The sequence below is a fragment of the Ornithorhynchus anatinus genome, chromosome 2 (assembly GCF_004115215.2).
Source record: "Ornithorhynchus anatinus isolate Pmale09 chromosome 2, mOrnAna1.pri.v4, whole genome shotgun sequence".
NCBI lineage: Eukaryota > Metazoa > Chordata > Mammalia > Monotremata > Ornithorhynchidae > Ornithorhynchus > Ornithorhynchus anatinus.
Window position 1 is genome coordinate 162,252,427 of NC_041729.1, and position 14,101 is coordinate 162,266,527.

The window sequence follows — 14,101 nt, forward strand, 5'->3', positions numbered from 1 at the left end:
CTCTGAGTTCTAATCCTGACTCTGCCATTTGTCTGCTGTATGAATTTGGGCAAGTCACCTCACTTCTCTCTGCCTCAGTTCTCTGTGCCTAGGCTATCAGCTCGTTGTGGGCAGGGAATGTGTCGATTTATTGTTGCATATACTCTTTAATTCAATTCACTCATATTTTATTGAGTGCTTACTGTGTACAAAGCACTGTCCTAAGCGCTTGGGAGACTTCAGTATAACATCAGACACATTCCCTGCTCACGGCAAGCTTACTCAAGCGCTTAGTCCAGTCCTCTGCACACCGTTAGCGCACAACAAATCCAGTTGAATGTATGAATGACTGAAAATGCAATCGACTGATCGGAAGAAGGGAGAGCGAGCTGGGGAAAAGAGGGCTTCATTGGCAAGAGCACGTTGAATTCAGTTGTATTTATTCAATTATATTTATTGAGCACTTACTGTGCGCAGAGCACTGTACTGAGCAATTGGAAAGTACAGTTTGGCAACAGATAGATACCATCCCTGCCCAACAACGGGCTCACAGTCTAGAAGGGGGAGACAGCGAAACATAACAAGTAGACGGACATCAGAACAGATAAATAGAATTATCGCGTAGTAAGCGCTTAGCAATTGTCATGGAAAAAAAACCCCAACGTCCACCTCCCGGTCCTTCCTTTGATTTGGCTTTCAGAACTTCTTGAGAAATCAGAACAACAAAAGCAACTACAACCTGGTGTGTGAGACTTTGCAGTTCCTGGACTGCATCTGCGGGAGCACCACCGGCGGACTGGGCCTCCTTGGCCTCTACATCAACGACCGCAACGTGGCCCTGGTCAACCAGACCCTGGAGAGCCTGACCGAGTACTGCCAAGGGCCCTGTCACGAGAACCAGGTAAAAGGAGGGTGGGACGACGACCCTCCGTCCCGTCCTCCTTCCCCCCGGGGGCTTGGACCGCCGGGCTGCCCTGGAATCGCCCGGTGTCTGAGCAGCGTCACGCGGAAAAGAACAGGAGTAACGGTAGTAAGAGGAAAAGTGGGAGTTGTAATAATAATAATGATGGTATTTGTTAAGCGCTTACTATGTGCCAAGCGCTGTTCTAATCGCTGGGGGAGATACAAGGTAATCAGGTTGCGAGCCCCCAGTCTTAATCCCCATTTTCTTCATTCAGTCGTATTTATTGAGCGCTTACTGTGTGCAGAGCACTGTACTGAGCGCTTGGGAGGATACAAGGAAATCGGGTTAGACACAGTCCCCTGTCTCGGTTTGGGCTCAGTCTCAATCCCTGTTTTACAGATGAGGTCACCTAGGCCCAGAGAAGTGAAATGACTTACCCAAGGTCACACAGCAGACAAGGGGTGAAGGTGGGATTAGAACCCTCAACCTTCAGACTCCCAGGCCAGAGCACTATCCACTTCACCCTGTCACTTCTCTCAAATATTATGGTATTTGTTCAGCGCATACCATGTGCCAGACACTGTTCTAAATCTTGGCTCACCATCTTAATCCCCATTTTACAGATGAGGTTACAGAGGCCCAGAGAGGCAAAGTCACCTGCCCAAGGTCACACAGCAGACAAGTGACAGAGCTGGAACTAGAACCCAGTACCCTCTTACTCCCAGTTTTGTGCTCTATCCACTAGGCACCCTGGTTCTGCCCCTCCAGTAGTCTGCTGTGTAGCCTTGGGTGAGTCACTTCACTTCTCTGTGCTTCAGTTACCTCATCTGTAAAGTGGGGATTGTGACTGTGAGCTCCAAATGGGACCAGGGACTGTGTCCAACCCAATTAGCTTTTACCTATCCTGGCACTTAGTAAAGTAGCTGGCACAGAGTAAGCTCTTAACAAATATAAAAAAAAAGAGAGAAAAGGAAAGAAAAGAAAAGCTACTTCAAGGTAGAAATTTCACACAGTAGGAGCCTCCCAAACCAACCCGATCCGTTTTTCAACTCTGTCGAAAAGCAAGGGACCAAGGTCCGAATCCACAGTTTCAGTGCGGGAGGATTGAAAAAATCATTTCCCCTTCTGCTTGAAACCTGTTGTGCTTAAACTAATATTATTGCTCTCCTGAATTTATTTTGGACTCCGCCAAGAAGCTCAGCATTTTCCCGTCTATAAAACGAGGCACAGAGGGGTTGCATAATTTGCCAGAATTCACACAGGATGTCAGTGGTGTAACGGCGGTTTGCTCTTTGGCTTTCCTGGTTCCAACTCTTTGGTCTTTCTATTAGAATATCCAGGGCTTACTGCAAGACCCTGTTTCTTTCTTACCTTTTTTTAAAATCCCCATTTTGCCGATGGATGCCAGTGGGAATTCCAATGTGCTTGGTGAGCTGTTGAATAGAAGCAGTGCGGCTCACTGGGTAGAGCACAGGCCTGGGAGTCAGAAGGACCGGGGTTCTAATCTGGCTCTACCACTTGTCTGCTGTGTGACTTTGGGCAAGTCACTTCACTTCTCTGTGCCTCAGTTCAGGCATCTGTAAAGTGGGGATGAAGAGTGTGAGCCCAGTGTAGGACAGGGACTGTGAGCGACTTGATTAACCTTTCATTCAATAATATTTATTGAGCGCTTACTATGTGCAGAGCACTGTACTAAGCGCTTCGAATGAACAAGTCAGCAACAGATAGAGACAGTCCCAGCCATTTGACAGGCTTACAGTCGAATCGGGGGAGACGGGCAGACGAGAACAATGGCAATAAATAGAGTCAAGGGGAAGAACATCTCATAAAAACAATGACAACTAAATAGAATCAGGGTGATGTACATCTCATTAAACAAAATAAACAAAATAAATAGGGTGATAAAGATATATACAGTCGAGCGGACGAGTACAGTGCTGAGGGGGTGGGACGGGAGAGGGGGAGGAGGAGAGGGAAAGGGGGGAGAAGAGGGTTTAGCTGCGGAGAGGTGAAGTGGGGGGTAGAGGGAGCATAGGGAAAAAGGGGGGAGCTCAGTCAGGGAAGACCTCTTGGAGAAGGTGAGTTTTAAGTAGGGATTTGAAGAGGGGAAGAGAATTAGATTGTCGGAGGTGAGGAGGGAGGGCAATCCGGGACCGCGGGAGGACGTGGCCCAGGGGTCGACGGTGGGATAGGCGAGACCGAGGGACGGTGAGGAGGTGGGCGGCAGAGGAGCGGAGCGTGCGGGGTGGGCGGTAGAAAGAGAGAAGGGAGGAGAGGTAGGAAGGGGCGAGGTGTTGTAGAGCCTCGAAGCCTAGAGTGAGGAGTTTTTGTTCGGAGTGGAGGTCGATAGGCAACCACTGGAGGTTTTTAAGAAGGGGAGTGACATGCCCAGATCGTTTCTGCAGGAAGATGAGCCGGGCAGCGGAGTGAAGAATAGACTGGAGCGGGGCGAGAGAGGAGGAAGGGGGTCAGAGAGAACCTGTATCTACCCCAGCGCTTAGAACAGTATTGGGCACGTATCAAGCGCTTAGCAAGTACCATAATTATTATTAGAGGGAGTTTGTCTAGCAGCTCTGTTGTATTTTATTCACTACAAAGCGCTTAATACAGGGCTCAGCATACAGTAAAGACTCCACAAATATGACTGACTGATTGATAACAGTGATTAGGAGGATTAATAATTAGGGTTTACAATAATAACATAATATTGTGGGTGAAGCACTTGGAGCAGCAGTGTGGCTCAGTGGCAAGAGCTTGGGTTGGGAGTCAGAGATCGTGGGTTCTAATTCTGGCTAAGCCACTTGTCTGTTGTGTGACTTTGAGCAAGTCACTTAACTTCTCTGTGCCTCAGTTATCTCATCTGTAAAATGGGGATGAAGACTGTGAGCCCAATGTGGGACAACCCGATTACCTTGTATCTACCCCAGCGCTTAGAGCAGTGCTTGGCACATAGTAAGTGCTTAACAAATACCATCATCATTATTATCATTATGATGCTTAATCATTATTGTTGCGGTTATTACCATCAGTCATATCCAAGGGATTCACATTTGCCAGCCCTACTTCACTCATGCATTCAGTCGTATTTATTGAGTGCTTACTGTGTGCAGAGCACTGTACGAAGTGCTTGGAAAGTACAATTCGGCAACAGATAGAGACAATCCCTGCCCGACAATGGGCTTACAGTCTAGAATGGAGGATTCAGACATCAAAACAAGTAAACAGACATCAATAGCATGAATATAAACATAATTAGAGGTATATGCACATCATTAATAAAATAAATGGAATTATAGATAGGTACATATATATATATATATATATATATATATATATAAAAAACTAAAAGCAAGAAATGATTTTTTTCAACCCTCTCTCACTGAAACTGTGGATTCGAACCTTGGTCCCTTGCTTTTTGACATATATATATATATATCCACAGAAGTACTGTGGGGCGGGATGGGGGCTAGAGCAGAGTGAGGGAGTCGGGATGAAGGGAAGGGGAGGAGGAGTAGAGGAAAAGCGTGGCTCAGTCTTGTTTCCACCACCTCCATGGTGAGACATCACTACTAAAGATAAGGGAAAGACCGGAAATAAAATTCACACTCCTCCAAAGGTCAGCAAACTGAGACTTCTTGAATCGATCAGAGATTATTATTTCATAAGACATTTTGTTTTCTAGACCTGTATCGCTACTCATGAATCCAATGGAATTGATATCATCATTGCACTGATCCTGAATGACATAAACCCCCTTGGAAAATATCGCATGGACCTGGTCCTGCAGCTAAAGGTAGGGCGATCTCGGTGTATAAATCCATTTGAGGACTGTACTGTGCTTGTAGGAAAGCAAGGTTCACCCGAAGCGGATTGATGGGAGGAAATAGCGGAAGATACAGCGTACTAGCTGAAGTGATGTTAAAATGTCAAGTCCACTTTGGGGAAATGTTACATTTCATCATATTTTATTAGATGCTTTCTACTAAAGATGCTCTTTTATACCACTCTGCTTCCCCTCTCTACTTCAACTGGAATCTGATGCTCTCTGTATTCTTGTTCACTGAAGCAGCGTGGCTTAGTGGATGGAACCCGGGCCTGGGAGTCAGAGGATCTGGGTTCTAATGCCGGCTCCGCCACTCGTCTGCTGTGTGACCTTGGGCAAGTCAATTAACTTCTCTGGGCCTCAGGTCCTTCATCTGCCAAATGGGGATGAATACTGTGAGCCCCACGTGGGACAGGTACTTTGTCCAACCTTCTTTTCTTTTATTTACCCCAGTGTAAGTACAGTGCCTGGCATATAGTAAGTGCTTAACGGATGCTATAAAAAATGACTTTTTGTTGCTGTTTTTATTTGTAGTCTGAAGTCAGCACCCTCTGCTTCTTTACCTTCTTAGCAGCTCTTTACATGGTCTTTACCTTCTTAGCAGCTCTTTTTTCTCCCATATTCCAACACTCATTTTATTATTGGTACTTGGTAAGCGTACTAGGTGTTCCAGGCGATGGGGGCAGAGACAAGTTTTTCAAGTTGGACATAGTCCCTGTTCCACATGGGGCTCACAGTCCTAGTTGGAGGGAGGAAGATTGAATCCCCAGTTTACAGATGAGGTAACTGAGACACAGAGAAGTGAAGTGACTTGCATAAGGTCACGCAGTGGTCACGTATCAGAGCCGAGATTAGAGCACAAGTCCTCTGACTTGCGGACCCATGCTCTTCCCACTAAGCCATGCTGCTTCTCAGAGGCACCTTTAATCGAAGGCTGGCAAGTATTGGCAGCGTGGTGTAGGGGAAGTGGGTTGATCTGCAGACAGGAAGACCTGGGTTCTGGTCTGACCACCGGCCTTCTGTGTGATCTTGAGGAAGTCACTTAACCTCTTCATACCTCAGTTTCCTCATCTGCACAATGGGCTAATAATGCCTTTCTACCAACCTTGCAGGGTGGTAACAGCTAATCCATGAACTCCTTGTGGACAGGGATTGTGGGACTCTCCCAAGAGGCTAATCCAGTGCTCTGCACACAGTATGCACTCAATAAATGTGATAGATCGATTTATTTTTTTATTTTTTGCCTTTAGTAGAATGTCAGTCCATCAGTTGCCATTCGGTCACTCGTATTTATTGAGTGCTTACTCTGTGCAGGGCACTGTACTAGGAGCTTGGGAATGTACAATATAACAGACATTCCCTGCCCCACAGTGAGCTCACAGTCTAGAGGGGAAGACTGACATTAATATAACCGAATAAATGACGGTTATATACTTAGGTGCTGTGGGGCTGGGATGGGGAATGAATAAAGGGAGCAGGTCAGGGCAATGCAGAAGGGAGTGGAAGAAAAGGAAAAGAGGGCTTAGTCAGGGAAGGCCTCTTGGAGGAGTTGTGCCTTCAGTAAGGCTTTATAAGTGGGGGAGAATTATTGTCAGATAGGAAGAGGGAAGGCATTCCAGGCCAGATGCAGGATGTGGGCGAGAGATCAGTGGCAAGATAGAAGCAGCGTGGCTCAGTGGAAAGAGCGCGGACTTGGGAGTTAGAAGTCACGGGTTCTAATCCCGGCTCTGCCGCTAGTCAGCTGTGTGACCTTGGGCAAGTCACTTTACTTCTCTGTGCCTCAGTTACCTCATCTGTCAAATGGGGATTAAAAAACTGTGAGCCCCACATGGGACAACCTGATCACCTTGTATCCCCCAACGCTTAGAACAGTCCTTTGCACATAGTAAGCGCTTAACAAATACCACAATTTTTTTTTTTAAGATAGACAAGATTGAGGTACGGTGAAAAGCTTGGCATTAGAGGAGCGAGGTGTGTGGGCTGGGTTGTAGTGGGAAGCTAGCAAGGTGAGGTAGCTAGGGGCAAGGTGATGGAATGCTTTAAAGGAGTTTCTGTTTGATGCAGAGGTGGATGGGCAATCATTAGAATTTTTTGAGGAGTGGAGAAAGATGTCCTGAACGTTTTTGTAGAAAAATGATTCAGACAGCCGAGTGAAGTATGGACTGGAGTGGAGAGAGACAGGACGCTGAGAAGTCAGCATTGAAGCGGATGCAGTAATCAAGGCAGTACAGGAGAAGTGATTGTATTAACGTGGTAGCTGTTTGGATGGGGAGGAAAGGGTGGATTTTAGTTATGTGAATGTCTAACTGTCAGGATTTAGTGATGGATTAAATATTTGCATCGAATGAGAGAGAAGAGCCAAGGGTAACACCAAGGTCACAGGCTTGTGTGACAGGAAGGATGGTGTTGCCATCTACAGTAATGGGAAAGTCAGGGGAAGACCAAGATTTGGGCGGGAAGATAAGGAGTTCTATTTTAGACATGTTAAATTTGAGGTGACGGGAGGACATTCAAGTAGAGATGTCTCAAAGGCAAGAGGAGACACGAGACTGCAGAGTGGGAGAGAGATCAGGGCTGGAGATGTAGTTTTGGGAATCATCCGCATAGAGATGGTAGTTGAAGCCGTGGGAGGGAATGAGTTCTCCAAGAGAGTGGGTGTCGAAGGAGACTAGAAGGGGACCCAGAACTGAGCCTTGAAGGGCACCCACAGTTAAGGAGGGGGAGGCCAAGGTAGAGCCCGAGAAAGAGACTGAGAGTGAGAGGTCAAAGAGAGAGGAGGAGAGCCAGAAGAGGACAGTGTCAGTGAAACCGAGGTTGGCTAATGGTTCCAGGTGAAGGGGGTGGTCCACGGTGTCAAAGTCAGCTGAGAGGTCGAGGAGGATTAAGTCGGTCAAGGAGGCCCTTGGATTTGATGAGAAGGAGATCGTTGAAGGGAATGGGAGCCAGATTGGAGAGGGTCAAGGAGAGAATTGGAGGGCAGAAACTTGAGTCGGCGAGTGTAGACGATTCACTTAAGGAGTTTGGAGAAGAACAGTAGGAAGGAGATGGGGCATTAACTGGAGGGAGCTGTGGAGTCAAGGGAGGTGTTTTTTTAGGATAGGGAGACATGGACGTGTGTGAAAACAGTGGGGAAGAAGAAGCCATTGGAGAGTGAACAGTTGAAAATGGTGCATCGGGGGTGGAAGGGTGGGAGGGAAGAAGGGAGTGGGAAAGTGTTTTAATAAGGTGCAAAGTAATGGGGTCATTTACACAGATGGAGGGGGTGGATTTTGAGGGAAAGCAGGAGATTCCCCTCTTGAGATACTGCTGGGAAAGCAGGAAGAGTTGAAGAAGGGGCAGGGGAGATTTTAGGGAGGTCATGCCTGAGGGTGTCAATTTTCTTAATAAAGTAGGTGGCTGGGTCATTGAGGACAAGGGGTGGGGGAGATGGGGGAGATGGGTGCCTGAGAAGGGAATTAAACATCTGGAATAACTGGTGGGGGAGATGGGCGTGGGTGTCAGTAAGAATGGAGAAGTAATTTTGCTGGGCAGAGGAGAGGGCAGAATTTTTAAAACATCTATAGATAAAAACCATCTTAGTGGAGTGCCATATAAGCGGAATCCCATGTATGATTAAAATGGCACCAAATACTTTTATTGCAGCTCATTTATTTAAGAATCTAATCTTTAAATCGGAATATCTTGTGATGTTCTTAATACTTAAGCTTGTATGAGGTATGAAAGACTTTAACTCTTATTGCAGTTCCATTGCTTCCACATAGCTCTTTCCTTTTTATTGAATCTATGAATGGCAAATGTTGAACTAAAAAACAAAGTATGCCATATTCTGTAGTACTTGGAGTTGTCAAGAATAGCATCTTGAATCAATGACCCTAACTCCAAAAAAGCACTTTCTTCCAATTTTTTTTATGGTATCTGTTAAAACTATCAACCAATCAGTAGTATTTATTGAACACTTACTATGAAGAGAGCACCAAATTAAGAGATTGGGAGAGTACAATACAATGTAATTAGCAGACACATTCCCTGCCCACAGTGTATAGGCAATGTGCCAGGCACTGTATTAAGCATTGGGGGTCGATACAAGCTAAGCAGATGGGACACAGTCCCTGTCCCACGTAGGGCTCACAGTCTTAATCCCTATTTTACAGATGAGGTACCTGAGGCATAGAGAAGTTAAGTGACTTGCCCAAGGTCACACAGTAAATAAATGTCTGGATTAGACCCCAGGTCTTCTGACTACTGGGCCTGTGCTCTTTCCACTAGACCACACTGCTGCCATTTGCTCTTTTTATATGTTTTGGGGTTTTTTTATGTGGTATTAAGCATTTACTATGTGCCAGGCACTGGGGCAGATATACATTAATTGGGGCGGACTCAATCCCTGTCTCCTCAATGGACTCACAGTCTTAATCCCTATAGACTTTACTGTTGCTAATAATTTTAGCCCACTCCAAAAGGAACATAGGTTCTTGGAGAACGATATAAGGATGATAACCACAGAAAGTACCAGAATTTGAGATTCTGACTTCCTATTCCTACCTAGACAGGGAGCAAAGCTAATGGCAAACTGAAAATATTTCACAGATTTTGCCGCCCTCTTATCGGTGCAAAATACCCAAATCATTACCCCAAATGACCCGAGGAGAGTTTGCTGTTGGTGCTCTCTCGATTCACAGTTCCTGCTTGGTAGGGGCAAAAAAGCATTAGGCGGAGATTTGGGAAGTGGCATTTTGGGTATGGCAGGGACCAGGCCTTAAATATTCATTGTGAATTCACAGTTGCTCATCCCAAAATCCACGCTTAGTGACTCCTGCAAGAATAGTGATCTGAGTGCTCAGATCTGCTTCTGATTGGTCCAGGACTGATTCCGCCTGCCTTTAAGCTCACTGGGCGTGGGAAATGTGTCTAACAACACTGTTATATTGTATAGTCTCATAAATGCTTAGTCTAATACTGGCTCTGCCACTTGTCTTCAGTGTGACCTTGGGCAAGTCACTTAACTTCTCTGTGCCTCAGTTACCTCATCTGTAAAATGGGGATTGAGACTGTGAGCCCACGTGGGACAAACCTGATTACCTTGTATTTACAGAAGCAGTGTGGCTTAGTGGAAGGAGCACAGGCTTGGGAGTCAGAGGCCGTGGGTTCTAATCCCGGTTTTGCCACTTGTCAGCTGTGTGACTTTGGGCCAGTCACTTCACTTCTCTGGGCCTCAGTGACCGCAACTCTAAAATGGGGATGAAGACTGTGAGCCCCCTGTGGGACGACTTGATTACCTTGTATCTCCCAACACTTAGAACAGTGGTTGGCACATAGTAAGCGCTTAACAAATACCATTATTATTATTATTATTACTATTACCCCAGTGCTTAGAACAGTGGTTGGCACATAGTAAGTGCTTAACAATTCTATAATTATTATTATTATTAGTAGTAGTAGTAGTATTATGCTCTCCACACACTGTGTTCAATAGATAATATAAATATTATGAATTGGAAATGACTCGATGGCACTTGATCATAATAAATAGTAATAATAATAATTGTGGTATTTGTTAAGCACTTACTATGTCCCAGACACTGTACTAAGTGCTGGGGTGGATACAAGCAAATTGGGTTGGACAGAGCCCCTGTTCTGGTTAGGGCTCACGGTCTTCCTCCCCGTTTTACAGATGAGGTAACTGAGGCCCAGTGAAGTGATGTGCCCAAGGACACACTGCAGACAAATGGCGGATCCCGGATTAGAACCCATGACTTTCTGACTCCCACGGCCCGTGTTCTATCTGCTACGCCATGCTGCTTTCAATAATAATAGTGGTGTTTAATTGCTTACTGTAAATGCCATTGATTGATAGATGGGTGATTGCTGATGGACACGTTCCTTGCCATCCTCTTTTCTCCTCTTTTCCCCTCCCCTCCTCCCTGTCCTCTCGCCTCCCTCTTTCATCCTCTTCTCCCCTTCCTTCTTCCCCTTCCACCTTTCTTTTCTTCTTCTCCCTGTCCTCCCCTTCCACCTTCCTTTTCTTCTTCTCACCACCCTCCCCTTCCACTTTCCTTTTTTTCTCACCTTCCTCTCTCCCTGTCCTGAAAACCCCTTGTTCTTTTCTTCGCCAAGTTCCTCTTTCCTACCTCACTGTCCCAACCCCATCCCACGGTGGTGCTCTGAAAATCGGCTCTCCCAGTTACCTAGGAGAAGAAAGACATTAAGACCACGTTGGCAGTGAGGACAAGCCACCCAACCACAAAAATACACTCTTGGGGAAGGTCTTGAGCAGCACCAAGGATGTTAAGTGTTTGTTTTCTTTCATGCGAACCTGGGCTTTCCCTTGTATAATAATAATCACTGTGGTATTTGTTAAGCACTTACTATTTGCCAGTCACTGTACTAAGCGCTGGAGGGGATACGAGCAAATCGGGTTGAACACAGTCACTGTCCCACGCGGGGCTCACAGTCTTCATCCCCATTTTCCATATGAGGTAATGGAGGCCCAGAGAAGTGAAGTGACATGCTCAAGATCACCCAGCAGACAAGTGGCGGAGCTGAGATAAGAACCTGTGACCTTCTGACTCCCAGTCCTGGGCTCTTCCCACTAGGCTGTGCTGCTTCTCTAATGAGTTTTTAGTACAAATTTTCTGTCTTCTTGAGCTGATTTCCAGTATCTCGTTGTGGGCAGGGAATATGTCTGTTTATTGTTGTATTGTACTCTCCCACTACTAAGCACTGCTTAGTAGAGCGCTCTGCACACAGTAAGCGCTCAATAAATAGGATGAATGAATTGAATGAATCCAAGTTTCCTGAGGGGTTCTACCCAGTGACACGGATATCCTGCTTTATCTCCACTTCCGTTAGGAAGAACAACAAGGAAAGAAAGGAAGGTTTTGAGGTTACGGTTCATTCTTGGAGGAAAAAGCTGGTCTCCTAGAGGTTCATTTTAATTTTCTATGTCCACTGTAGAGAATAAAGCAGCCCAAATTGGCAGATGGTTTCCTAATCTTGCTCCAGCTTTTAGTGGAATCTAAATTATTTTTGGACCAGAGTTGATTTGAAATTGGCTATTCCAACCATAGTAGTAAGAGGGGTTTGTTTCAGAGCATGTGAAATAAATGAAAACAACCTTTCAATACCCACTATATTACCTTAGACAAGTCATTTAACTTCTTTGATCCTCAGTTTTCTCAGCTACATAATAGGGGCAAGTTCTCCCACCTGCTTAGACTGTGAGCCCCATGTAGGAAAAGGACTGTGTCCAATCTGGTTATCTACCCCCAGTGCTTAATACAGTGCTCAGCGTATAATGCATGCTTAACAAAATACTGTTAATATTATTATTATGAATAATATTCTAAGTATTATTGTTATCATTATCCTCCTCTCAGTTTATTTAGCTTTCAAGTGTGAGCTGTATTAAGCTATTTCATTCAAGTGTTGTGAGGTGAAATTGCTCATTTTTAAAATTCCTCTGATAAATGTTAATGTGAGGAGTACATGTGTAGAAAAAAAATACATCTAGAAAAAAAATAAAATACCAAAGCCAACTTCCTGTCCTGTTATCAGTCAATCAGTGGTATTGAGCACTTACTGTGTGCAGAGCACTGTACTAAGCACCCGAGAAAGTATCGTTACAGACAGTAGACATAGCCAGTCTGAGAAACCAACACCATTTTACTCAAAAGAGACATCTTATTCTTTGTGTTATCCTATGAGTTAAAGAATAAGAAGTGGGCTTCATGTGAGTTAAATATATATTTCATTTGAAAATGATTCATCAGTCAATGTAAATCTAGGAAAAAGAGCAATTGCATGGTATAATAAACCTTATCCAAAAACATGTTATGATTATTCACTCTACTGCCCTGATAAAATGACATTGCAAAAATGCTGAATTAGAAAGTATGAATGAAAAAGAGGATTTCATTTGATATATGCATGATATAAGGCCAATTTTATGTTTGAATTGCATTTCTCCAATACATAAAGTACTCCATCCTATAGATCATGTGGTAATGTTCAAGTAAAAGGCTCTATGATTAAAATGTCAGTAGAATAAAAGAAATTAGCAGCTTAAAATTCAATTCATTAAAGCAAAAATATGGGTTTGGTAATCTCAATTAAAAGAAATGTAGGATTGTTAATCCATAAAATGTTTTTTAAATTTGCATTACCTTGATCTGTATCTCTAGAACAATGCCTCCAAGCTTCTGCTGGCTATTATGGAAAGCCGACATGACAGTGAGAACGCAGAGAGAATTCTATTTAACATGAGACCAAGAGAATTGGTAAGAAAACTTTAGAATATCTTCATTGGTATTACTGGGGGTTATTATTGGGAATATCTGTGAAATGTGTAAATTTTGGAAAGACGTCTGCTGAAGTCAAATGGTGACATTGGACTGCCATTGTATATGATTTCAGGACAGTACTTTCGCACAAAGCTTTTTTTAAAGGCACAAGACTGTGTGATTTCAGTCTTTATGACTTCATTATTTTTAGCCACTCTAAGCACTTTCCTCTAATTGTTTCCTAACCAAATGATCATACACCACTAAACTGTCTTCACCAGCTTTTTGTATATTGTCAGGAAAGCAGCCAAGCCTCACTGAGTTTGATAGCACACTGGAGAAAAGGTGGGAAAAATATCACTCCCCCCTCCAACCTCCATTTCAATTGGGCCATTTTTGTGAAGAGGAAATAGAAGGGAAAAGGAAACAGACGGTTTTCCTGAAGCGCTTTTAGAAAATGAAAATTTGCAAGATTCTTGGTCTATTGGAAACAATCGGAAGAGAGTGATTCCTTCTTTGTACAAGTTTTTGTTTCCTTGTTCAGTGGAATATAATAGCCACCCTCCTTAGGGTTGCCTGCAGATGTCAGGGCTTTCTTGCATTGTGGGAGTGAATTACCTCAGAAAATGGCCTCTGAGTTAAAGGGAGCCATTGAAAGCCTGTGGTCTGCCTATCTGTCACTGATCGTTGACTGAAAGAACTAACCTTCCTATTAACGGATTTTCTGGGCCCTCAACTTTCCAAGGGGGGGCCCAGGTAAAGGCAGTATTTTAAAAGTGAAGAGAAGGAAAGCCTGAAAGCGGGATATTTTTATTCGATCAAATCTACAAATTCATTTTCACGCCAAGATCGCTTTTGTTCTTAATGCACTTCGGGACAATTTGCCAATTTTAATTTTTCCAATTTAATTAAGAGTAAGTCTTAATACACTCCACCTGGGAAATAGTGGCCGACTCACTTTCTCGATCTTGCTTCTCCTGAAAGGTGGATGTAATGAAGAATGCGTATAACCAGGGCTGGGAATGTGACCACGAGGAAGACAGTGGAGATGATGGCGTTTCACCAAAGGACGTGGGACATAATATCTACATTCTGGCTCACCAGGTACCGTCCTGC

The 14,101-nt window shown here is 44.4% G+C and overlaps 1 protein-coding gene across 1 annotated transcript in view; it reads left to right on the top strand.

Moving 5' to 3' along the window:
- Positions 1 to 14,101, top strand: part of ITPR2 (inositol 1,4,5-trisphosphate receptor type 2) — a 428,831-nt gene that overhangs the window by 292,802 nt on the left and 121,928 nt on the right. Inside the window, exons 42-45 of the mRNA XM_029057432.2 lie at positions 680 to 880; positions 4,566 to 4,676; positions 12,887 to 12,982; positions 13,970 to 14,089. Of these exons, the coding sequence (XP_028913265.1) occupies positions 680 to 880; positions 4,566 to 4,676; positions 12,887 to 12,982; positions 13,970 to 14,089 (528 nt within the window). The remainder of the gene's footprint in view (positions 1 to 679; positions 881 to 4,565; positions 4,677 to 12,886; positions 12,983 to 13,969; positions 14,090 to 14,101) is intronic.